Genomic DNA, 27,650 nt, shown 5'->3' with positions numbered 1-27,650 from the left:
AGCAAACAATGAGTGCTCCCTTAAACGGGAAAGGACACGAACGACATCCTGACGATGAGTCTCCAGATCAGCAGAAAAAATCAGGATGTCGTCCAGATACACCACGACGGAGGATAACAGTAAATCCCTGAACACATCGTTTACGAAGTCTCTGAAATACTGCGGGGGCATTACATAAACCAAAAGGCATGACAAGGTATTCATAGTGACCGTCTCGGGTGTTAAAAGCGGTCTTCCATTCGTCACCCTCTCGAATTCGTACCAAGTTATACGCACCCCGCAGATCCAACTTCGTAAAAACCTGAGCTCCCCTCAGTCTGTCAAAGAGCTCCGAAATTAAAGGTAACGGGTATTTGTTCTTTATTGTGATTGCGTTGAGACCCCTGTAATCTATGCAGGGACGCAAATCACCCTCTTTCTTCCGAACAAAGAAAAACCCAGCTCCCGCGAGAGAGACAGACTTACTAATGAACCCCTTCTCTAAACTCTCTCTTATATAGGTCGACATGGCCTCCGACTCAGGTATCGACCTGGGGTAAACCCTGCCCTTAGGTGGAACCGAACCTGGGATAAGGTCTATGGCACAGTCATACGGCCTATGGGGTGGAAGAACCTCAGCACCCTGTTTGGAGAACACGTCAGCGAAATCCAAATAGGGTGTAGGTATGGGAGAGAGATCAGTTGATGCAACCGCAACGACCTTAGGTGGTAAGGGAAGACATCGGGACTGACATTTCGAACCCCAACTAATAATGCTGTCGGACTCCCAGTCAATGTGAGGAGCATGAGTCCGAAGCCATGGGAGACCCAGAAGGACGTCGTCTATACCCTCAGGCAAAACAAGAAAAGAAATCTCCTCTATGTGACCCTGAGGCAGGGAAAGGCGCAAGGGAACTGTCCTCAATGTAATGGAGTCAATCAACATAGTCCCATTAACAACACGGACAGGAATAGGCGCCTCTAACATGATAGAGGGAATATTGTGTATCTTTACAAATCCTGAGGACACAAAAGTCCCGTCAGCTCCGGAATCCACAAAAGCCATAATAGGCCATGTATTCTCAGAGAATGAGAGCTGACCTGGGATACTACACTTAGAGGGTGCAGAAGACGTCTCTAGTAACCCCCCTCTAATGGTTACTAGGCCTGGGAGTTTCCCTGACAACTAGAACACTTGTTGGCATAGTGCCCAGCCTGACGACATACGTAACATATAGGAGGACCAGACTTGCATAGTCTGGAGGACGTATGACCTAACTCTATAGGAGTGGGAGATGTTTCAGATGCTGAGGAAGATGGTAGTGGACCCTCAACAACTGGAATAGCCCGATGCTTAGGGCGTGAGGAAGAGACATCGAGTCTACGTTCCCTATGGCGTACGTCGATCCTCGTTGGTACTGTGATCAAGTCCTCCAGAGAAGCAGGGACCTCATGAGTAGCAAGGGCATCCTTGACATAGCCTGCCAACCCTCTCCAGAAGATAGGAATCAACACCTTCTCTGGCCAATCTAGTTCTGCCACCAGAGTTCTAAAAGCAATGGCATAAGAACTAGTGGATAACGAACCCTGAGATAGATCTAAGAGTCTCAGGGCCGCATCATGGGTAAAGTGCGGACCCATGAATACCGCTTTAAGAGCATCAAGAAAGTCTTGATGTCTCAGAGTAACCACATCAGAGCGCTCGCCAAAAGGGAGTCGCCCATTCTAAGGCTTTGTTCTGAAGTAAGGAGATGATAAAGCCTACTCTGGACCTCTCCGTAGAGAAGCGAGAAGAGTTGACCTCTAGGTGTATCTGACACTAACTAATGAAACCACGACATGATCTGGCATCGCCAGAATATGTGTTTGGCAGAGCAAGTCGAGGATTATGTGCAGATGTCACCATGGTCTGAGGTTTATCCTTTATACTCTTGAGCCGCGACTCAAGTACTTGTATGTAACGGTGTAACTGCTGATATTCTGCCATAACTGCCAGACCCTTGGCTCAGTCCTAATGTTACGGGGGGCTGTCTGATAATAAAACCTAAAGGAATGTCAGACAGTCAGGGTCCACCGTGCAAAGACTCTGCTGCAGACTATGGCAGAGGATAAGGGGTATATAAGTGTACCACTGTAAAAAATAATAGCACAAGTGCAGAGTGCAATACCTCTGTTAAACTCACAGAGGAATATAATTAGAAAATAAAGCAATTCCTCCCTTACTTGGAGGGCGTGTGGAATGGTCTCTGTTAAAGATCACAGAGACAAAAGCAGTGAGTGTGAAATGGCACCTACCTAGGTCCGTTCTTCTGGTGGTGCCAGGAGACGGACAGCAGCGTAAGCCGCACAAAGCTCCTACCTGCGTTCGCTCCACTAGTGTGCGAGGACACGAACCACTAGATATGGCACCTGCCTAGGTCCGCTCTTCTAGTGGTTCAAAAGAGACGGACAGCAGCGTAAGTCACACAAAGCTCCTACCTGCGTTCGCTCCACTAGTGTGCGAGGACACGAACCACTAGATATGGCACCTGCCTAGGTCCGCTCTTCTAGTGGTGCAAAAGAGACGGACAGCAGCATAAACCGCACAAAGCTCCTACCTCTGTTCGCTCCCCTAGTGTGCGAGGATACGAACAACTGCCAGACGCAGTATAAGGAACGTTACCCTAGCGGCAACGTCCACCTACGAGTAGAATCACAAGGCCCAGCCGGACCATGTGCCTCAGGCACCTGCCTATGTCCGCTCCACTAAGAGGTAAGGATACGGACTGCAGCCGAAGCTGTAAGGTATAAGAACGCTACCCTGCCGGTAGCGCTCACCTAACATAGACAGAGAGATGCTTAGAGGGACGTGCACAGGGCGTCTACCCTCATGCATGAACCAAGAGGACTGGGCGGCGTGCGTCAGGGTCTTATATAGACTCTGTGCCTCATCCAAGATGGAGGACACCAGAGCCAATCCGCTGCCAGAATGACAGCAATGACGTCACGCTGGCCTATCACCGAGCAAAGCGTCACAAGCACATGACCAGCGACTAATCGGCATAGAAGGTGTCAGTCATGTGACCACGTGTCACAAGCACATGACCAGTGGCCAATCAGCTTAGAAGGTGTCAGAGACATGTGACCTCGTGTCAGCGATGATGTCACCCGCACATGTGCAATGGCTCCAAGATAGGACTTAGTCTCCAGCGCTTGCACATGTGCAGTAGCAAGAAATCCGGACATAGTCTCCAGAGCCACAGCAACCGTAACAAGAAGACAGTCATTGACACATCACAAGGAGGTTAAGCCACAAAAGGTCATTGCTAAAGAATCTGGCTGTTTACAAAGTGCTATATCCAAGGATATTAATGGAACGTTGAGTGGAAGAAAAAAGTGTGGTAGAAAAAGGTGCACAAGCAACCGCAATAACTGCAGCCTTTATAGGATTGTTAAGAAAAGGCCATTCAAAAATTGGGGGGAGATTCACAAGGAGTGGACTGCTGCTGGAGTCAGTGCTTCAAGAGCCACCACACACAGACGTATCAAGGAAATGGGCTATAACTGTCGCATTACTTCTGTCAAGCCACTCATAACCAATAGACAACGCCAGAAGCGTCTTGCCTGGGCCAAAGAGATAAAGAACTGGACTGTTTCTCAGTGGTCCAGGGTGTTGTTTTCAGATGAAGGAAGATTTTGCAATTCATTTGAAAATCAAGGTACCAGAGTCTGGAGGAAGAGTGGCGAGGCACACAATCCAAGATGCTTGAGGTCGAGTGTGAGATGAGAGACACCAGACCCAACAATGCAGATGAGCTGAAGGCTGCTATCAAAGCATCTTAGGCTTCCATAACATCTCAGTAGTACCACAGGCTGATTGCCTCCATGCCACTCCGCATTGATGCGCAATCAGTGATAGTTTAGGGAGCCATATGATCTGCTGGTGTAGGATAGGGGCCTCCGTCCATGTATTGATTTTCGGGAACTCTGATTCTGGACCTGTTTAATCAGATTGTTGGTGCCAGATGGTACTCCAAGTTGAATTTGAGAGGGGCATGTAATCTGGTCCAAGTCAGGGAGGGAGATGAGTGGAAAACGGCGTTTAATACTCCCGATGTTCATTTTGAGAACTTGGTCATGCTGTTTGAGTTGACTAATGCTCTCACCGTTTTGCAACATTTCTTCAGTGATATTTTTCAGCCTCTTGCAGGGAGATTTGTGGTTGTTTACTTAGACATTAGTAATTAGTAATTTACTCTCCTGATATTAAGTCGCAGCAACAGCATGTTAGGCAAGTCTTACAGATCTTGAGGGAGAATAAATTGTATACTAAATCTGAAAAATATGTTTTTGATGTAGAAGAGGTGCAATTTCTTGGTTACTTGTTATTAGCTTCTGGATTCAAGATGGATCCTGAGACGATCTGTGCGGTGTTGGACTGGGAGCGTCCAGATAACCTAAAGGCATTACAGCAGTTTACGGGATTCTCCAACTATTACCATAAATTTATTCGGAATTATTCTATGATGGTAAAACGTTTGACTGATATGACTAAGAAGGGGATGGACGTGTCAGTTTAGTCTGATTCTGCGCTTAAAGCTTTTTCTTTGGTAAGGGAATGTTTCTCCCCTCACCAATATTGGTTCAGCCTGATGTTTCCCAGCCATTTATGGTGGAGGTTGACGCATCTGAGGTGGGGGTAGTATTGTCACAGGGTTCATCGCCCAGTAAATGGCGTACATGTGCCTTTTTTTCTAAGAAACTTCCACGGAGAGGAATTATTATGTAGGTAACACGGAACTTTTGGCTATTAAGTTGGGCTTTGAGCAGTAGTGCCATTGGTTGGAAGGGGCGGTACATCCCATCATGGTAATCACTGACCACACAAATCTATCATACCTCAAGTCAGCTAAGAGACTTAACCTGAGACAGGCCAGATGGGCATTATTTTTCACCAGGTTCAATTTCTCCGTCACGTATCATCCCGGGATTAAGAATATCAAGGCAAACGCTTTGTCTCTGAGTTTCCCAGGAGGTAGTGATCATGTGAACTCGAGTCCCATTCCGATTCTATCTAAGGGGGTCTTGGTCTCTTTCTCTGCCCTATACATGGACCTGGAAAGGAGTGTTTTAGAGGCTCAGGGGAATGCTGCGACCTCCTATCCCCCGGGAAGGTTGTTTGTACCACCTAGTCTGCATCACAAGGTGTTTGAGAAACATCACAGTAAGCTTTTGGCAGGCCATCCTGGGAGCAGAGCAACTACTTACCTTCTTTATCGTTGTTTTTGGTGGCCAGGGTTACGTAGGGACATTGTGCATTGTGTCGAGTTGCAGTACTTGTACTCATGCAAAAATCACTCATGCTCTCCCTTCTGGATCTCTCCTACTTCTGTCTATTCCCTCTAGACCATGGACACAGTTGTCCATGGATTTTATCACTGATCTGCAATCGACAGTGGGAAAGACCTGTAATTCTGGTGGTGGTTGATAGATTTAATAAAATGGTACATATCATTGCATTGTCAGCATTACTTAATGCAAAGACTTGGCACAGGTGTTTGTAGATTTGAGACTTCGTGGTATTCCATCCAATGTTGTCTCGCGTCACGGAACTCAATTTGTCTCAAAGTTTTGGAAGGCGTTCTGTACTCATTTGGGGGTACAATTGTCTTTCTCTTTAGCTTTTCAGCCCCAGTCAAATGATCAGACTAAGCGCACTAATCAGAATCTGAAGACTTATCTCAAAAGCTTTGCCTCTGAGAATCAGGGAAATTGGGCATCATTTTTAACTTTGGCCAAGTTTGCCATCAACAACCGGCGTCAGGAGTCTACTGGTAAGTCGCATACGGTTTTTACCCTCAGTTCGGCACATTTACAAGGACGGGGGCTTTCGGTATCCCGAAAGAGGATCGTTTTTCTGCTTTGCTCTCTTCGGTATCTTCTCTGCGAAAGTTGATATAAAGCGTTTCCTAGGTCTGGACTCCAGAGTGAATACTTTTGTATGATTATCCACCAGAAACATCAAGTTGAAAATTCCATCTTGGAAGTTGGGCCTAAGGTTTATTGATCCCCGTAAAATCACTCATATAATTAACCTGGTAGAATTGCGCATAGAACTTCCACGGGCCTTGAAAATTCACAATGTGTTTCATAGATCATTGTTAAAGAAATTTCTTGAACCACTGAATCCTTCTCCCCTACCACTCGCCCCAGTTTTGGTGGATGGCAATCTTGAGTTTCAGATTGCTAAAATTATTGACTCTTGCCGTGTATGTTGCTTACTTCAGTATCTGGTCTACTGGAGGGGATATGGACTGGAGATGAGGATATGAGTACCAGCATCTGATGTTAATTCCACTAGGTTGTTGTATGCATTTACTCTTGAGTGAAGGCCTGATAAGCCTTGTTCTGAGTGCTTGGTCATTCGTACAAGGGGGTTACTGTCATAGATGTGTCACGGCTTGTTGCGGAGGTATCACGGCTGACAATCCAATGGCAGCGAGTGCTAGAAGATCAGCAGGCAGACCCCATGACCCTGGAGATCTGTTGTCCTGCCTGTCAGTTGCTATCCTCTGACTTTCTTTATTAACCTCACCCTTGGGTGGTTTGGATGCAGTTTATAGTATGTTACTTGCTGAGATCTGGAGAGGTCATCTTCTGTTGCTACAGAGATTTTTGCGGTTGCTGCAGCTGTGGCTCTGGTGATGGCAGTCTTTCTTTAGTGTTAGTGGTGTTGATTTAGCACTCGTACCTTCCATCCTTCTTTAGGCCCCATTTTCCAGGGTAAGAGAGGGCCCCAGCTCGACGACAGGTACGAAACCTGTATAGGGCAGTGAGAGTTGAGCTGCAGGTTGTTGTCAATGGTCACCACTTCCGCCATTCCCTAGTGTGAGATGCCTAGGGGAGAAGTACTAGAGAACATGTATGTTTCCCCTCGGTTCATTTTATATGCCTCCAAGTACTGATTGTGGAGCGGTCAAGCTGGGAAAGTCAGATCTGGCTCAGCAATAAGTTAGTCACTGAAGCCTGTTTATTTCAGTGTAATTTTGGGCTCGGTTTTTCCTGGAGCAATCAGTAGGAATGGCAGTGAGACTGGTTGCTCTCTTCTCCACATTCAATCCAGGTTTTGATTCCTCACTGGATCAGCTGAAATAATCAGGAGGCATTCACTACAAGGAGACTGCTGAGGAGAGCAGTACAGGCTCATGGTTGCTGGTGCTGAGACTCAATACCTCCGCTTTCTGTGCTGAGGAACCGACACAGTAAGAGAATACTGTTTTGTTTGTTATATAGGTTTATTTTATAGTTAGCATTCTGTTGTTAGTTAGTGGCCAGACGGCCTTCGACATTTATTTTCCTGTTTTTGAATGTGTAACACTGAGAGATAAGTGTACACAATAAACACGGTAGTGGCCGTACCTGTGTGGAACCTGCCAGTCTGCCGCTGTCATCTGTGAATCCATAGCCACTCGCTTGGACCAAAGCAAAGACCCCAGCTGAGCTATATCCCCTGTCTCACAAATGGTGTCTCGAATGCGGGCATTAGTGGCTATTGGACTGTGACTGCAGATAAACCGCTCTATGGGTATTGTCTCTTGTTAATGTCCTGGCTGAAAGCTCCTGTGCTGCTGAAGAGCCAAGAGACCAGCAATATGGAGAAGCTGGTGAAACAGTTGGTGCAGGCCAACATTAACCAACAACAGACCAATACTTACCTCCAGAAGGCGCTGGAGCAGCAGCACCAAATGCAACAAGAGCAGTTCAATGCAATAAAGGAGGCCTTGGTTCGGCAGCTGGTAGACGTGCAGGACCGTGCACAAAGCACTGCCAGTGCGCAGAAAGCCGTAGAAAAGTCTTTACTTAAAATGACTGCTGATGATGATGTGGAAGCATATTTGGCAGTGTTTGAACTTATTGTAGAACGTGAGCGCTTACCGGTGGACAAATGGGCTGAAGTGGTCGCTCCATTGCTGATCGGAGATCCGCAAAAGGTATATTATGATCTAAGTGGAGCTGATGCCATGGACTATATTAAACTAAAAGGCGAAATCCTGGCAAGGCTGGGAGTAAACACATATGTACAGGCACAGAGGGTACATCTATGGACTTTTGTGGCACATCAGCCAGCTCGTTCACAAATGCATGACCTCATCCATCTGATGAAAAAATGGCTGCAACCAGAAACTCTGACGCCCGCACAAATGGTGGAACGTGTTGTCCTAGACAAGTACCTGCGATCCTTACCGGCTAAGATCCAGAGGTGGGTCGTACAGGGTGACCCAACTAGCGCTGACCAGTTGGTGAATATGGTCGAGCAAAACAGCGCTTCTGAAAGCCTACTCCAGGGGACACTTTCGCCTTGCTGGGGTTCTAGGAAATCACCTGAAAGTCCTTCTAAAACTACTCCTTTTTCAAAAGAGAATGTTGCAACTAGGGGTAGCAGGTTCACAAAGGACTATGTTAGCGGTGTGGTTTCTCAGCAAGTCAGCAGGCCCAGACTGAGGTCCCCAACTGGGAGGAAAGGGGCTATACAGTGTTGGCGATGTCATGGGACCGGCCACGTAGCTGCTAACTGCCAATTAACTACAGTCGATGGACTGTAACACTACAAGGCGTCTGTCATTATATGTGCGATCAGTCTGTGCTGTGGAGATCCTCACGGTAAATGAACAACATGTGTGTTGCATTGAGGTCAATGGCTATAGTGTGAATGCCATCTTAGACTCTGGCAGTCAAGTAACATTGGTACATGCTAGCTTGGTGTACCCTGGAGCAATAACAGATTCAACTGTGGGCATTAGTTGCGTACATGGCGATACTAACTACCCCACAGCCTGGGTAACTCTTGCCACGCCCTTGGGGGCCAAAAGACATCAAGCGGTGATCGTAAAGACTATGTGGCATAGTGTAATCCTGGGGAGAGACTTTCCCTTATTATGGGACTTGTGGAACGTTAAAAATGGTGTGAACAGCCCGATTGAAGAAAAACTGGTGAATGATGCCCTGGGGCTAGCCCCTGAGCCATTAGAGCAAGTTGATGGGGGGCCAACCACAGGGGTAGCTCCAGAATCTGTAGACTGTCCTCTGGCTGTGTTTGCAGGCGAGGCGGACACGCTAGAGGATGTTATAGAGATGCCAGATCTTGAGGTGGCCCGTGATAATTTCGGGACCGCTCAACACCAAGATCCTACTGTAACAAGAGCATGGGAAAATGTGAAGGCCTCTGAGGGAAACCCAGTGTACCTAGGGGCTCAAAATGAGTTTCCACATGTGGAAGTACAACAGGGCATGCTGTACCGCATTGACAAGATACGAGGAGTGGTGGTAGAACTGCTAGTGGTACCCAAATCCTTTTGTCAGGTGGTTTTAGACCTGGCATATAAACATCCCTTGGGGGGCCACCTGGCTGGCGAAAAGACAAAAGACCATATTCTGCAACATTTCTTTTGGCCGGGTCTGGTGGGAAATGTAACTCAGTACTGTCAGTCCTGTCCTAAATGCCAGTTTACTGCGCCTATGACACATTTTAGAAGCCCCCTGGTACCCTTGCCAATAATAGAGGTGCCCTTTGAGAGGATAGCAATGGATATAGTCGGTCCATTAGTTAAATATGCCAGGAGTTATCAATACATTTTGGTGGTACTGGATTACGCCACCCGTTATCTGGAGGCTGTACCCTTACGGAATGCCAATGCAAAAGCAATTTCAAAGGAGCTTTTTAACATGTTTTCTCACACAGGCATTCCGAAAGAGATACTTACGGATCAGGGGACCCCCTTTATGTCTCATATACTCAAAGAACTATGTAAATTACTAAAATTCTCCCACCTGCGTACCTCAGTGTATCACCCTCAGACTGACGGTCTGGTCGAGCACTTTAATAAAACCCTAAAGGGGATGTTGAAAAGGGTGGTGGATAAGGACGGGAGGGATTGGGATGATCTCCTGCCATATCCCTTGTTCGCCATACGGGAGGTACCCCAATCCTATACGGGCTTTTCACCTTTTGAATTGGTCTATGGGCAGTGTCCCAGAGGCCTGTTGGATATTGCCAAGGAGACTTGGGAGCAAGAGGTGACTCCTTATCGCAGTGTAGTTGAACATATAACACTCATGCAGGACAGAATTGCGGCAGTTATGCCAATAGTCAAAAAATGTTTGGAGCTTGCACAACACGCCCAAAGCAGGGTGTACAACCGAGCGGCTAAAACATGAGTTTTTCAACCCGGGGATCAAGTGTTGTTGGTACTTACTGTAGAAAATAAATTTCTTGCAAAATGGCAGGGGCCATATGAGGTGCTGGAAAGAATAGGTGAAGTGAATTATAAGGTACACCAACCAGACAAGAGAAAACCCCGACACATCTACCACATAAACTTGCTTAAGTCCTGGCGGGACAGAGAGAGTCTGGTAGCGGGGACTACCCTTGATAGTGGGCCTCGAGTGGCACCAACATCAGAGGTAAGTGACCCCCAGATAGTACCGCCAGAGGTGGGTATTGCAGACACGCTATCGAAGACTCAAATACAAGAAACCAAGGAGTTCGTACAGAGAAATGCAGATATTTTTTCAGAACTACCCGGCCGTACTCCTCTAATTAAACATGACATCATCGCCGACCCTCAGACACGAGTACGGTTAAAACCATATCGAATTCCTGAGGCTCGGAGACAAGCCATTGCCCAGGAAGTAAAGAAAATGCTGGCGCTTGGGGTTATTGAGGAGTCCCGAAGTGAGTGGGCTAGTCCTATCGTGCTAGTGCCCAAGCCCGATGGGACTATCCGGTTTTGTAATGATTTTCGCAAGTTAAATGAGGTATCGAAATTCGATGCCTACCCTATGCCAAGAGTTGATGAACTTATAGAGAGACTAGGTTCAGCCAGATACATATCCACTATTGACTTAACAAAAGGTTATTGGCAGATTCCCCTCACTGACTCGGCCAAATAGAAAACTGCCCTTGTTATGCCACAGGGCCTGTTCCAGTACCGGGATATGCCATTTGGGTTGCATGGAGCCCCAGCCACCTTTCAACGACTAATGGATATCGTCCTAAAGCCCCATGTCCAGTATACATCCGCTTATTTGGACGATATCATTATCTTTAGTCATAACTGGGTAACTTATTTGCCAAAGGTACAAGCTGTCTTGTACTCTCTAAGGGCTGCCGGGTTGACTGCCAATCCCAAGAAGGGTACATTGGGGTTGGAAGAAGCTCGCTATCTGGTATACATCATCGGTAGGGGAGTTATAAAACCTCAGGCTAAAAAAGTGGACGCCATTCAGAATTGGCCACAACCGGTCACCAAAAGACAGGTCAGAGCCTTTTTGGGGATCATTGGTTATTAGCGGCGGTTCATCAAAAATTTTGCTACCATCGCAACCCCACTCACAGATCTTACCAAGGGGTCAAACTCTGTCTCAATAAAGTGGAACACAGAAGCAGAGAAAGCCTTTCAACGGTTGAAAAAGGCTTTATGTGACCAACCAGTGTTGGTTACCCCAAACTTTAAACAGGAGTTTATTGTTCAAACAGATGCCTCTGGTGTTGGCCTCGGCGCAGTGTTTTCACAAGAAGTGAACGGCGAGGAACACCCAGTGGGCTATCTAAGCAGAAAACTTACGGAGGCAGAAAAAAAATACAGTGTGGTTGAGCGAAAAGCTGTAATGCCTGCCTGGATCAACAGACTCAGATGGGATGTAATGGACAGGCTAGAGGGAAGCCACTCACCAAGCAGGACCCCCAGAACCCTGAAACCCTTTAACCCACAGGAATTTGGAATTACACAGGGCCCTGGAGATCACTACCTGTGGAAGGCTACAGTCCGATGAGAGTAGTCGTCAGGCAGGGTCAAACCAGGAATATCAGAACAGGGACAGAATCGGCAGGCAAGGACGTAATCAGAAAACGTAGCAGAGGTCAAATCCGGATCGGGCAGCGAGGTATATAAACAGCAGGCAGAAGGGTAGTCAGAAAACACGCAGAAGTCAGCACACAGGAATCACAAAACAGAATAGGGCGGACCAGGAGCCAGGAAATCAGAACTATCTCTGGCAGAGGTCAGCAGACAGGAGGGGAACTAAGAAGGGTGCGGTGTCTTCCCATTGGCTGTAACTGAACGCTGGCAACTTCAGCTGGAAGACACACGCCACCCACAGTCAGCCAGTGGTACTGCAGATCTCAAGATAACCCAGCGCAGTGGATGATCGAAGCCTGCGCCCACCGGTGCTGCTGGTATCGACTCCTCTCCCATCACCAGCACCATCCACGGCAGGAACACTGCGTCGCCTGACGATCGGAGCAGAAGTCGCTGGAGCGGACTCCGGTGGTGACGTAACAGTACCCCCCCTCCACGAGGGGCCTCTGGACCCTCAAAACCCGGCTTGCCAGGAAATTGGAGGTGAAACCGCCGGACCAGACCCTTAGCATGAATATCGCTCGCAGGGACCCATGACCTCTCCTCAGGGACGTAACCCCTCCAATGCACCAAATACTGTACCGCCCTTCTGACAATACGGGAATCAAGTATTCTCTGTACCTCATAGTCCAAGTTACCTTCAACCAAAACAGGAGGAGGGGGGGCACTGACTGGGTGAATGGGGACACGATATAACTTGAGGAGGGACTTATGGAACACATTCGATATCTTAAAGGATGGGGGGAGTTGCAGGCGGAAAGCTGTGGGATTAATTACCTCGATTATCTCATAGGGTCCAATAAATCTCGGACCCAGCTTAGCAGAAGGGACTTTGAGTTTAATATTCCATGTTGATAACCATACCTTGTCCCCAACTCCAAGGCTAGGGCCCTTGGAACGTTTCTTATTAGCAGAGGAGGCTTGACCAACTTTTGCCTTCTTCAAGTTCTCTTTCACTTCAGACCAGATAGCCTTCAGTTTGTCCACAGTTGTTTCAGCCTCAGGAGTATCCACCGTAGCGGAAGAAAAAGAACCAAAACGTGGATGCAACCCTAAATTGCAGAAAAAGGGGATAGTCTTGATGGATTCCTGATACTGATTATTGATGGCGAACTCAGCTAGCGGCAGATATTCCACCCAGAGTGTATGAAAGAAGGGGGAATGTTAAAATGTTTGAGAAGCTATGGTCTCCTTGGCTGCAATGTGAATAGGACGAGTGATGGACCAGTAAACTGATTTGGGACCGGGATAGCCGTCGGAGACCTCTGATGTGTGTGTTTTGTTTTATTTGTGTTACTAGTTGTTCCTCCTGCACAACGGGATGGTTGCTATACTGCAGTTGGAGGGTATTCTAAGTGTGTACTAAATGGGATGTAGTATCGGGGAGAAGTGTTGCTGCCGGGGTGGGGGAGGGGGCGGCAGGGGGAGTTAAAGGGGTAATAGATGTGATCATCTTAATTTGGATGCCGATTTGTTATTCTGTTGTATGTATTCTGTTTTAATAAAAAAGTATCTGATTTAAAAAAAAAAAAAAAAAAGATATTCCACCCAGTCAGACTGACGGTCAGACACATAACACCGGAGATATTGTTCAAGGGTTTGATTGGAACGTTCAGTCTGACCAGTCTGACCATTGGTCTCTGGGTGGTAGGCAGATGAAAAAGATAGCTCTATATTGATCTTTTTACAAAACGCCCTCCAGAATTTCAAGACGAACTGTGTTCCTCGATCAGAAACAATATTTTCCGGAACCCCGTGTAACCGCACAATATACCTAATAAACAACTTGCTAAGAGTTTCAGAATTGGGTAATCCGGACAGAGGAACAAAATGACACTGTTTGCTGAATCTATCCACTACTACCCAGATACAAGTCTTCCCTTCTGAGGGTGGAAGGTCAATGATGAAGTCCATGGAGAGATGTGTCCAAGGGCTTACTGGAGTAGGTAGGGACTGGAGAAATCCGGCAGGGCGGGTACGGGGTGCCTTGGCTCAAGCACAAGTTTCACAAGCCAGTACATATTCCTTACAATCTTTCGCTACGGTTGGCCACCAAAAATTCCTGGTTACTAGTCGGAGTGTATTGCCTACACCAGAGTGACCTGCAATCACAGAATTGTGGGATTACTGGAGTACCCGTAGGCGAAGTGAGGGGGCGACAAACAGTTTACGGTCAGTAGTGGTTTCAGGAGCTTGGTCTTGGGTATTATGGACCTCTTCTATCAAATCTAAGGAAACAGATGACATAATAATGCCTTTAGCTAAAATATGCACTGATTCAGAGTTTTCAGACTGAGAGGGACAGAAGCTATGGGAAAGTGCATCAGCTTTTGTGTTCTTGGTACCGGGCCGGAATGTTACCACAAAATCAAATCTGGAGAAGAACAATGCCCACCTAGCTTGCCTAGGATTGAGTCTCTTAGCAGATTCCAGATAAATGAGGTTCTTATGGTCTGTGATGACTGTGACCTTATGTTTGGCGCCTTCGAGGAAGTGGCGCAATTCCTCGAAGGCCCATTTAACCCTCCGTCACATACAATAGGCCTGACAGGCACATCTCTTTTACTTTCATTTCTCCGTCCTCACCAGATTGTGAGGAAATCCCCTCCCTCCAGGTAGTCTCCTGTCTCTAGCAGCTCTGTGAAACCTCATACCACAGTTGGATTGCAGAGCTTCAGGAGGACAGATATAACTGCGCTAATCTCTCAGGCTCATTGTATGTGAACACGTCACACTCAATAAGGTTGGTATTTTATGTGTTTATTCATCACATGCTCTGCAAGTATAATTTCTCTGGGGAAACTTCAGGATCTAATTCTGACTGAATATGTGTTTAATAGTACTTAAGGTATCTTAAAATGAAGCTTGTTTCCATAAATTTTCTTTGTAGAGTTTTTTGACAGAGTCGAACTGGGGACTATTTGGGGGTAGTTTTGAAATGTTTGTATTTCAGAGTTATTAGTTTTATGTTAAGTAAATGGGGTTTTTTTGCACCTGATTATGTGTAGTCTCTTTTACTACATCCCTATGAAGGTCACTGATCACTTTTAGAGCACTGAAATTGCAAACATTAGATATTATAGGTATTTTTCTAGCCTGCGCCTGACAGTCACATTGTATGTGAACTCGTTAGAACCGATATTGTATGTGACGGAGGGTTAATTGCCAACAGCTCACGATTACCAATGTCATAATTTTTCTCTGTGGGAGAAAACGTGTGGGAAAAGAAGGCACAAGGACGAAGCTGAGTGAGAGACGGAGTACCTTATGATAGCACCGCTCTCACTCCAACCTCGGATGCATCGACTTCTACAATAAACGGACGCATAAGGTCAGGCTGAACCAGAATCGAGTCTGAGGAGAAACATTCTTTTAACCCCTTCACGACCGCGGGCAGTAAAATTACGTCCTATTTTAACGTGACTTAACGACCAGGGACGTAATTTTACTGCCTAAACTTCATTTGATTGCCGTGGCCATAGCAACGGCTTTCAAATGATGTCCCCTGCTGTTTCTTACAGCAGGGGACCTTTGCTTGACCCCAGGGGGGGTGGCATCGCCACCCCCTATCGACGATCGATGTGATTGGCTGTTCAAATCTGAACCGCCAACCACATCGATCGCACTAATTTCGGCAAAAATAATGCCCGAATTAGTGCGATCCTGTGAGATCCAGCTATGAGATGCCGCAGCTGCTGCAGCATATCATAGGTGGACCTCAAACATGCCGCCCCCAGCCCCTGCAGCACTGATTGGAGCGATCGTGCTATGACGCGCAATCGCTCCAATCAGTGTGCAGTGGGGCGGTCTGATCTGCCGGTGGCCGCCCTCCCCAGGCCTGTACTGCTCTGGGGACCCTCCCCCAACATGGCTGCAGCGTGGAGTGGCTGGTACTTTTGGTACCACGCCACCGCTGCTGCCGCCGCAGACGCCGCCTCTGCTGTCACCGCGCCAGCTCCAAAGGTAAGTATTGCGCTCCGGCGATGGCCCCTGCGCGCTCCCGTGAAGGCCCCTGCGCGCTCCCGTGAAGGCCCCTGCCCGTGCCCCCCCAGATCTGCCCCCCTACGCCCCGATCTGCCCCCCTATGCCCCGATCTGCCCCCCGGCATCCCGATCTGCTCCCCACGCGATCTGCCTGCCTCCTCTGTCATCTCTATTCTGCTTCCAAGGTTCCTTCCTTCTGCCTTTGCTTCTCCGCCCCCTCTGCTCTCCCTCTAACCCCCCCCATCTGCCCCCCCTCTGCCCCCCCCTCTCCCCATCCCCCCCTGCCCCCCCCGACGTCCTCTTACCTGCCTTCACGGGTCGTCCGAGGTCTTCACTGGCCCGATCACATCTGCCTCCATCGCTGGGTCCTTCTGCTGATCTGTCCAACGTCCTGCCTGCTGCTGGTGTAAAGCTGTCTATCTCACTGCCTTCTTGTTCCTCTGCAACTCTTCTGGTCAGTGATCCTCTTGGTACTGTGAGTATAACTTTTTTTTTTTTTTTTTTCTTGTATCCTATCCTGTCCATTTTTACACTTCATCTGTCCGTGCGTCCCGCCAAGCGCTGATCAGGGATGCAGATAACGGATCTGCATCCGTGGTCAGTTTTTGGCGTGACTTTTTTCCGTATTCGCGACGCTTTTTGTATCGCGTCCGACCGTGCGTCCCGCCGAGCGCTGATCAGGGATGCAGATAACGGATCGGCATCCCTGCTCAATTTTTGGCGTGACTTTTTTCCGTATTCGCGACGCTTTTTGTATCGCATCCGTCCGTGCGTCCCGCCGAGCGCTGATCAGGGATGCAGATAACGGATCGGCATCCCTGCTCAATTTTTGGCGTGACTTTTTTCCGTATTCGCGACAATTTTTGTATGGCATCCGTCTGTGCGTCCCGCCGAGCGCTGATCAGGGATGCACATAACATATCTGCATCCATGGTCAATTTTTGGCGTGACTTTTTTTTTTACGTATCCCCGACGCTTTTTTTATCGCATCCGACCGTGCGTCCTGCAGCGGCCGATCAGTGCACTGCGTCTGTGCGTTTGAAAAGTCAAATGGCGCTCCTTCTCTTCTGAGCCCCGCCATGCGCCCAAACAATTACTTTCCACCACATGTGAGGTATCTGCGTACTCAGGAGAAAATGCACAATACGTTTTATGGTGCATTTTTTCCTGATAGCCTTGTGAAAAAAAAAGCTACCTGGTTGAAGCAACCGTTTTGTGGTAAAAAAAATTTTTTCTTTTCACGGCTCAACGCTATAAACTTCTGTGAAGCCCCCAGGTGTTCAAAGTGCTCACCAAACATCTAGAAAAATTATTTGAGGGCTCTAGTTTCCAAAATGGTGTCACTTGTGGGGGAGCTCCACTGTTTAGGCACCATAGGGGGTCTCCAAACGTGACATGGCGTCCGCTAATGATTCCAACCAATTTTGCTGTCAAATGGCGCTCCTTCTCTTCTGAGCCCCGCCATGCGCCCAAACAATTACTTTCCACCACATATGATGTATCTGCGTACTCAGGAGAAAATGCACAATACATTTTATGGTGCATTTTTTCCTGTTACCCTTGTGAAAAAAAAAGCTACCTAATTGAAGCAACCGTTTTGTGGTAAAAAAATTTTTTTTTCTTTTCACGGCTCAACGCTATAAACTTCTGTGAAGCCCCCAGGTGTTCAAAGTGCTCACCAAACATCTAGAAAAATTATTTGAGGGCTCTAGTTTCCAAAATGGGGTCACTTGTGGGGGAGCTCCATTGTTTAGGCACCTCAGGGGGTCTTCAAACCTGACATGGCGTCCGCTAATGAGTGCAGCTAATTTTGCATTTAAATGGCGCTCCTTGCCTTCCGAGCACTGCCGTGTGTCCAAACATTTGATTTCCACCACATATGAGGTATCTGCGTACTCAGGAGAAAATGGATAATACATTTTATGTTGCATTTTTTCCCAATACCCTTGTGAAAAAAAAAGCTACCTAGTTGAAGCAACAGTTTTGTGGTAAAAAAAAATTTTTTTTCTTTTCACGGCTCAACGTTATAAACTTCTGTGAAGCCCCCAGGTGTTCAAAGTGCTCATCAAACATCTAGAAAAAATATTTGAGGGCTCTAGTTTCCAAAATGGGGTCACTTGTGGGGGAGCTCCATTGTTTAGGCACCTCAGGGGGTCTTCAAACCCGACATGGCGTCCGCTAATTAGTGCAGCTAATTTTGCGTTCAAAAATTCAAATGGCGCTCCTTGCATTCCGAGCACTGCCGTGTGTCCAAACATTTGATTTCCACCACATATGAGGTATCTGCGTACTCAGGAGAAAATGGACAATATATTTTATGTTGCATTTTTTCCCAATACCCTTGTGAAAAAAAAGCTACCTAGTTGAAGCAACAGTTTTGTGGTAAAAAAAATTTTTTTTCTTTTCACGGCTCAACGTTATAAACTTCTGTGAAGCCCCCAGGTGTTCAAAGTGCTCATCAAACATCTAGAAAAAATATTTGAGGGCTCTAGTTTCCAAAATGGGGTCACTTGTGGGGGAGCTCCATTGTTTAGGCACCTCAGGGGGTCTTCAAACCCGACATGGCGTCCGCTAATGAGTGCAGCTAATTTTGCGTTCAAAAATTCAAATGGCGCTCCTTCCCTTCCGAGCTCCGCTGTGCACCCAAACAATTGATTTTTACCACATATGGGGTATCGGCGTACTCAGGAGAAAATGCACAATAAATTGTAGGGTGCACTTTCTCTTTTCTCCCTTGTGAAAATGAAAATTTTATGGCTAAAGTAACATTTTTGTGTTAAAAAGTAAAATTTTCATTTTTTCCTTCCACATTGCTTTGGTTCCTGTGAAGCACCTAAAGGGTTAATAAACTTTTTGGATGTGGTTTTGAGCAGAGTGAGGGGTGCAGTTTTTAGAATGGGGTCACTTTTGGGTATTTTCTGTCACCTCGGTCTCTCAAAGTCACCTCAAATGTGATGTGGTCCCTAAAAAAAATTATTTTCTAAATTTTGTTGGAAAAATGAGAAATTGCTGATGAACTTTGACCCCTTCTAACTTCCTAACGAAAAAAAAATTTGTTTCGAAAATTGCGCTGATGTAAAGTAGACAAGTGGGAAATGTTATTTAGTAACTATTTTGTGTGACATATTTCTCAGATTTATGGGCATAAATTTTCAAAGTTTGAAAATTGCGAAATTTTCAAAATTTTCGCCAAATTTCCTAAATTTTCACAAATAAACGCAAAAAATATCGGCCTAAATTTACCACTGACATGAAGTACAATATGTCACGAAAAAACAATCTCAGAATCGCCAGGATCCGTTGAAGCGTCCCAGAGTTATAATCTGTCAAAGTGACACTGGTCAGAATTGCAAAAAATGGCCCGGTCATTAGGGTGTTTTAGTGGCCGGGGGTGAAGGGGTTAATGTAGAGAAGGCATGGATCGCCTCTGGCTTCCAATTAACCACATCAGCCCCCTTTTTAGTCAAATCGGTGAGGGGTTTGGCAATTTTGGAAAAATCTGTAATAAATTTGCAATAATAATTTGCAAACCCAAGGAAATGCTGCAAGGCTTTCAGAGACTTGGGTTGCACCCACTCCTTAATCGGTTGAAGCTTAGAGAGATCCATACGGAAGCCTTCTGCAGACAATATACAGTCATATGAAAAAGTTTGGGCACCCCTATTAATGTTAACCTTTTTTCTTTATAACAATTTGGGTTTTTGCAACAGCTATTTCAGTTTCATATATCTAATAACTGATGGACTGCGTAATATTTCTGGATTGAAATGAGGTTTATTGTACTAACAGAAAATGTGCAATCAGCATTTAAACAAAATTTGACCGGTGCAAAAGTATGGGCACCTCAACATAAAAGTGACATTAATATTTTGTAGATCCTCCTTTTGCAAAAATAACAGCCTCTAGTCGCTTCCTGTAGCTTTAAGGCCCTGTGCGCACTTACCGGATTTTGCCGCGGATTTTCCGCAGATTTGCTGCATGTTTCGCTGCAGAAAATGTTCATAACATCTCTGCAGTGAATCACCAGCAAATCCTATGGAGAAAAAAAATCCTGTGCGCACTAGGCAGAATTTGACAGCTGCATGTTTTGCTGCGGAAATCCCGCAGCAAAAACAAGTGCATGTCACTTCTTTTCCGCAGGTAGCTGCGGGTTTTCCCTAATCTAATGTAAAAATCACGCAGGGAACAGCTTGCGGAAAAACCGCACCAAATCCGCACCAATTCCGCACCAAATCCGCAACAAAACGCGACAATCCGCATGCGGATTTGGGTGCGGATTTGGGTGCGGATTTTTTCCGCAGGTGATAAGATCTTTGAGAGCCTGCGGAATTTACGCAAGGAAATTTCATTTCCCAGTGCGCACATAGCCTTAATGAGTTCCTGGATCCTGGATGAAGGTATATTTGACCATTCCTGTTTACAAAACAATTCCAGTTCAGTTAAGTTTGATGGTCGCCGAGCATGGACAGCACGCTTCAAATCATCCCACAGATTTGGGGACTGGGATGGCCATTGCAGAACATTGTAATTGTTCCTCTGCATGAATGCCTGAGTAGATTTGGAGCGGTGTTTTAGATCATTGTCTTGCTGAAATATCCATCCCCTGCGTAACTTCAACTTCGTCACTGATTCTTGCACATTATTGTGAAGAATCTGTTCATACTGAGTTGAATCCATGCAACCCTCAACTTTAACAAGATTCCCGGTGCCGGCATTGGCCACACAGTCCCAAAGCATGATCGAACCTCCACCAAATTTTACTGTGGGTAGCAAGTGCTTTTCTTGGAATGCCGTGTTTTTTTGCCTCCATGCATAACGCCTTTTTGTATGACCAAACAACTCAATCTTTGTTTCATCAGTCCACAGGACCTTCTTCCAAAATGTAACTGGCTTGTCCAAATTTGCTTTCGCATACCTCAGGCGACTCTGTATGTGTCGTGCTTGCAGAAACGGCTTCTTTCGCATCACTCTCCCATACAGCTTCTCATTGTGCAATGTGCGCTGTATTGTTGACCGATGCACATTGACACCATCTGCAGCAAGATGAAGCTGCAGGTCTTTGGTGGTGGTCTGTGGATTGTCCTTAACTGTTCTCACCATTCTTCTTCTCTGCCTTTCTGATATTTTTCTTGGCATGCCACTTCTGGGCTTAACAAGAACTGTACCTGTGTTCTTCCATTTCCTTACTATGTTCTTCACAGTGGAAACTGACAGTTTAAATCTCTGAGACAACTTTTTGTATCCTTCCCCTGAACAACTATGTTGAATAATCTTTGTTTTCAGATCATTTGAGAGTTGTTTTGAGGAGCCCATGATGCCACTCTTCATATGAGATTCAAATAGGAGAACAACTTGCAAGTGGCCACCTTAAATACCTTTTCTCATGATTGGATACACCTGCCTATGAAGTTCAAAGCTCAAAGAGGTTACAAAACCAATTTAGTGCTTTAGTAAGTCAGTAAAAAGTAGTTAGGAGTGTTCAAATCAAGAAATTGATAAGGGTGCCCATACTTTTGCACCAGTCAAATTTTGTTTAAATGCGGATTGCACATTTTCTGTTAGTACAATAAACCTCATTTCAGTCCAGAAATATTACTCAGTCCATCAGTTATTAGATTTATGAAACTGAAATAGCTGTTGCAAAAACCCAAATTGTTATAAAGAAAAAAGGTTAACATTAATAGGGGTGCCCAAACTTTTTCATATGACTGTGTAAACCAGGAAATTAACCTCTGCCTCAAAAAAAACACATTTCTCATATTTAGCAAATAGGGAGTTCTCTCTGAGTCTCTGGAGTACAGTGCATACATGTTGGACATGTGACGTAGCATCGAGAGAATAAATCAGAATGTCATCCAGATAGACCACCACATACTGACCACAGATATCTCTGAAAATGTCATTAACAAAGTTCTGAAAGACCGCCGGCAAATTACTTAACCCAAAAGGCATTACCAAGTACTCATAGTGTCCCTCTGGAGTGTTAAATGCCGTTTTCCACTCATCTCCTTCTCTGATACGGATGAGGTTATATGCTCCCCTGAGATCCAGCTTGGTGAACGACCGGGCTCCTATGAGCTGGTTAAACAGATCGGGGATGAGTGGCAGAAGGTTCTGATTCTTTACAGTAATAGCATTAAGTTCACGGTAGTCAATACAAGGTCTGAGGCCACCATCTTTTTTATCAACGAAAAAGAATCCAGCGCCGACTGGTGACCTGGATGGTCTGATAAACCCTCTCTGCAGACTGTCTGCTATATAATTTTTCATTTCCTGACGCTCCGGACCAGAAAGATTATACATTTTACCCTTAGGGAGTCGGGAATTGGGGACCAAATCTATGGGGCAGTCATAATCTCTGTGCGGAGGTAATTTTTCAGATTCAGATACAGAAAACACATCAGAAAAATCCCTGAATGCATAAGGTATGAAGATAGGTTCAGCTCTAGTCAGGTTCACAGATAAAGACATGCATGTCTCCTGACACTCAGGGCTCCAGCGCACAATCTCACCCTGGTGCCACTTTCTGACCGGGTTATGTTTGCGTAGCCATGGCATGCCCAATACCACTGCTGACATCAGATTCTCAAGAACAAAAAATGACACAGATTCTACATGCAGAGCCCCAACAAGCATGGAGATCTCTGGAGTTCCAAAATCAACCACACCCTGTGTGAGAGTTGTACTATCAATTGCAGAGATTTTAATGGGAGCATTCAATCATAGCAAAGTCAAACCCAGCTCTTTTGCTACAATAGTGTCTATGAAATTAGCTGCAGAGCCATAATCAACAAAGGCCTGCAGCCGTACAGATTTTCCCTGGTGAGACAATGAGACAGGTAACATTAACCTCATAGGGTCTGCAGGGAGTACCTGGGCACCTGAGTGAGTATCCTGGGGCTCACTGAGGTGCTGTTGCTGCCTTGGAGGTGATTGCCTCTGAGATCCAGGCACGCCATGTTTGGCTCCACAACGTGATCTGCTCCCTTGCAGTCGACGGGACTCTGGACACGATGAGGTAGGTGCTGCAGGGGCTTGAACTTGAGCAGACCTGAGATCCTGCCCTTGCTTTGCAAGACCATGTACATGGGCAGAAAGGTTGTGCACCTGGTTTAGCACAGCATGGAGAGAATCCATTTTTTTTTCTCTCCTTGTTAGATGGGCCAGAGATAATGTAACACCTGCCTGGATCAACAGACTCAGATGGGATGTAATGGACAGGCTAGAGGGAAGCCTCTCACCAAGCAGGACCTCCAGAACCCTGAAACCCTTTAACCCCTATACAGGGATTTTGAATTACACAGGGCCCTGGAGATCACTCCCTGTGTAAGGCTACAGTCCGATGAGAGTAGTCGTCAGGCAGGGTCAAACCAGGAATAGCAGAACAGGGACAGAATCGGCAGGCAAGGACGTAATCAGAAAACGTAGCAGAGGTCAAATCCGGATCGGGCAGCGAGGTACATAAACAGCAGGCAGAAGGGTAGTCAGAAAACACGCAGAAGTCAGCACACAGGAATCACAAAACAGAATAGGGCGGACCAGGAGCCAGGAAATCAGAACTATCTCTGGCAGAGGTCAGCAGACAGGAGGGGAACTAAGAAGGGTGCGGTGTTTTCCCATTGGCTGTAACTGAACGCTGGCAACTTCAGCTGGAAGACACACGCCACCCACAGTCAGCCAGTGGTACTGCAGATCCCAAGATAACCCAGCCCAGTGCATGATCGGAGCCTGCACCAACCGGTGCCGCTGGCATTGACTCCTCTCCCATCACCAGCACCATCCACGGCAGAAACAGCATCGCCTGGCGATTGGAGCAGAAGTCGCTGGAGCGGACTCCGGTGGTGACGTAACAGAAGCCTTAGCTGTGAAGTGGGCCCTAGAAACCCTACGCTATTATTTACTAGGACGCCGATTTAGGCTAGTGACGGACCATTCATCCCTGACATGGATGTCCCAGGCAAAAGAGGGCAATCCGTGGGTGACACGCTGGTTCTTGGCGTTACACAATTTTAAATTTTCAGTGGAGCACAGAGCAGGCAAAGCACAAGGGAATGCAGACGCGTTGTCTAGAACGCACTGCTTGGTAAGTCATTGTGTCCGACCCCACGGGCTCGAACAGAGGGGGGGGGGGTATGTGAGATGCCAAGGGGAGAAGTACTAGAGAACAGTTATGTTTCCCCTCGGTTCATTTTATATGTCTCCATGTACTGATTGTGGAGCCGTCAGCCCATGCAAATGGGCTGGGAAAAGCTGAGAAAGTCAGATCTGGCTCAGCAATAAGTTAGTCACTGAAGCCTATTTATTTCAGTGTAATTTTGGGCTCGGTTTTTCCTGGAGCAATCAGTAGGAATGGCAGTGGGACTGGTTGCTGTCTTCTCCACATTCAATCCAGGTTTTGTTTCCTCACTGGATCAGCTGAAATAATCCCGAGGCATTCAATACATGGAGACTCCTGAGGAGAGCAGTACAGGCTCATGGCTGCTGGTGGTGATACTCAATACCTCCGCTTGCTGTGCTGAGGAACCGACACAGTAAGAGAATACTGTTTTGTTTGTTACATAGGTTTATTTTGTAGTTAGCATTCTGTTGTTAGTTAGTGGCCAGATGGCATTAGACATTTATTTTACTGTTTTTGAATGTGTAACACTGAGAGATAAGTGTACACAATAAACACGGCAGTGGCCGTACCTGTGTGGAACCTGCCAGTCTGCCGCTGTCATCTGTAAATCCATAGCCACTCGCTTGGACCAAAGGAAAGATGCCAGCTGAGCTATATCCCCTGTCTCACACTAGCTATTAGGAATTCCTTCCCCCTTCCTGTGTGTTGTCCTGTATGGCTGATATAACCTCTTTCCCCTGCCGTGACACCCACAGGTTTTTTTATTATTTAATTAGCTCATTTAAAAAAATGGCGTGGAGTCCCTCCTATTTTGGATGATCAGCCAAGGTAAAGCAGACAACTGGGGCTTGTATTATCAGGCTAGGAAGGCCCATGGTTATTTGGCCCTTCCCAGTTTAAAAATAGCAGTCCACTCCCGCCCCGGAAGTGGTATATCTATTAGATGCACCAATTGTGATGCTTTGTCCAGCTCTTCCCGATTGCCTTGGTGCCGTGAAAATCGGGGTAATACTTTTGGGGTTGGCGTCAAGCCCAGGGGTTAGTAATGGAGAAGCACCCGCCATTACTAACTCTGTAAGTGTACAATTAAAAAACACACACAGCAAAGAAATAGTTTATTTGAATAAAGACCCCCCCAATCCCTCATTCACCAATTTCTTATTTAAAAAGAAATCCTTGAAGTTCCGACATAACTCAATGGTGTAATGTCCCACGGCGCCCATTGATTTCTATGGAGCCTCATTCTCAAAACAAAGCTACATAGGTCACTTTCGGTCAGCGGCAGGTAGTCTGGGTCTTCTGCTGATAGTGAGTGACCCATGGAGCCTTGTTCTAATACCACTGACTGACAGGCCCATTTATGATTCTCCACTGAGGGTCTTAGTACAAAATAGTGGTGACCGGCACTCTGAGATATGAATCTAGGAAGATGCTGATTTCAACACTGAATTGAGAAACTGGTAGAGCCGATCCTGTTGGCCTGATATCATTATCTAGTGGTCCTTGCTCTTTGGTCTTCGATTATGTGATCTGTTTTGTCACAAATACGTTAATGTATATTCAAATTTTGCAACATGACTTGCAATTTTAATGGACATTTTATATATTGTTAGAAAAAACTTTTTCCAAGTTTATATTATTGAAAAAGTAATAACAGTGTTATTCTTTGCAGGTGACTGTATTAGGAGATCAAAGAGAGTTCTGACACCAAACTTTCAATCATATAATCTTGGAGTACCACAAGAAACATATGAAGAACATTGCATTATCCCAGCTGTATCCTCTGTGCTTCACATCAAAGATCTGTCATCTGATCCTATAAAACAGGGTTTATCTTCTGATTCATCACAGACTATTAAGGAAAATAAAAGTAATAGAAGGAATGTTAGAACTACCAAAGGAAAGAAGACATTTTCATGTTCAGAGTGTGGGAAATATTTTACTGGTAATTCAAGCCTTATTGTACATAAGAGAACTCACACAGGGGAGAAGCCATATCCATGTCCAGAATGTGGGAAATGTTTTGCAGAAAAATCAAAACTTGTTAGACATCAGAGAATTCACGCAGGTGAGAAGCCATTTGCATGTTCAGAGTGCAAGAAAGATTTTAATCACAAATCAAATTTTGTTAAACATCTGATAACTCATACAAGGGAGAAGACATTTTCATGTTCAGAATGTGGGAAATGCTTTACAAAGAAATCAACTTTTGTTATACATCACAGAACTCACACAGGGGAGAAGCCATATTCATGTTCAGAGTGTGGGAAAGACTTTAATCAAAAATCAAATTTTCTTAAACATTTGAGAATTCACACTGGGGAGAAGCCATTTTCATGTTCAGAGTGTGGGAAAGATTTTAATCACAAATCAAGTTTTCTTATACATTTGAGAACTCACACAGGGGAGAAGCCATTTTCATGCTCAGAATGTGGAAAATGTTTTGTAGAAAAATCAGCTCTTGTTATACATCAGAGAAATCACACAGGGGAGAAGCCATATCCATGTTCAGAATGTGGGAAATGTTTTGCAGAAAAATCAAAACTTGTTAGACATCAGAGAATTCATACGGGAGAAAAGCCGTTTTCATGTTTAGACTGTGGAAAATATTTTAACCAGAAATCTGTTCTTATTACACATCAGAAAAGTCACACAGGTGAGAAGCCATTTTCATGCTCAGAATGTGGGAGATGTTTTGTAGATAAATCATCTCTTGTAAAACATCAGAGAACTCACACAGGGGAGAAGCCATTTTCATGTTCAGAGTGTGGGAAAGATTTTAATCACAAATCAAATTTTCTTATACATCTGAGAACTCACACAGGGGAGAAGCCATTTTCATGCTCAGAATGTGGGAAAAGTTTTGTGTGCAAACCATATTTGGTTAAACATCAAAAAACTCACATAGGGGAGAAGCCATATCTATGTTGAGATTGTGGGACTGCTTTTCTTTTAAAACAACTCTTGTTAAGCATTAAGAGCTCACATAGGTGAAAAGTCATTTTCATATCCAGAATGTAGGAAATGTTTTATTTGAAAATTAAATTCTTTTTATCAGAAATTAACACTTATTACTCATAAAGGGGTGAAGCCATCTTCATGTTCTGAATTTAAGGAGTTAGGCAACGGCATCATCACCAGCCCTAGAACTGATTGGCGCTATCGGACAATGACGTGGAATCGCACCAATAAGTAAATAGAAGTGCAGTCTGACCTCACAGTAACTGCCCTGCTCTGCCTCATTCCAACTTGAAGAGCGGCCATTGTGTCGTTCTGCTGCAGATCTGGTGGGTCTGGTGGTGCAACAGATGATTTTAGCTTGTACCAGCACCACTTCTGCTGCTGTTGATTGAAGACCTGAAGAAAAGAAGAAAGATGATCTTCCTGTCCTGTTCCTAATCTGTTCCTATCCCAGACTTTTTTTCTAATCCACCACAAGCCCATCCCCCATATCCCTAACCCTTTCTCCACCCTCTTCCACCACCGAGCACTGATCAGTATTTGATCCCTCATTTTTTATCAGTTTCTTTCTTTTGCACCACCTCCGTGTGTGCATCCTGCAGCTGCTAAGCGTTAATTAGTGACACACATTACTGATTAGCAAAAATGTGTGTTGAAAACACCAGCATTCAGACAGGGATATGTATAAAAAAAGTTATTCACTGGAAAGGT

General features: G+C 45.7%; 1 protein-coding gene across 1 annotated transcript in view; it reads left to right on the top strand.

Annotated features, from left to right (window-relative positions):
* The window catches only part of LOC142313023 (uncharacterized), a 203,665-nt gene that overhangs the window by 16,268 nt on the left and 159,747 nt on the right, over positions 1–27,650 (top strand). The window contains exons 4-5 of the mRNA XM_075352010.1: positions 25,651–26,904; positions 27,062–27,170. Of these exons, the coding sequence (XP_075208125.1) occupies positions 25,651–26,904; positions 27,062–27,170 (1,363 nt within the window). The remainder of the gene's footprint in view (positions 1–25,650; positions 26,905–27,061; positions 27,171–27,650) is intronic.

Source organism: Anomaloglossus baeobatrachus, chromosome 5 (genome assembly GCF_048569485.1).
Source record: "Anomaloglossus baeobatrachus isolate aAnoBae1 chromosome 5, aAnoBae1.hap1, whole genome shotgun sequence".
Classification (NCBI taxonomy): Eukaryota; Metazoa; Chordata; class Amphibia; order Anura; family Aromobatidae; genus Anomaloglossus; species Anomaloglossus baeobatrachus.
Note: the sequence above shows the minus strand (reverse complement) of the source record. Positions and strands in the feature narration are given on the sequence as shown.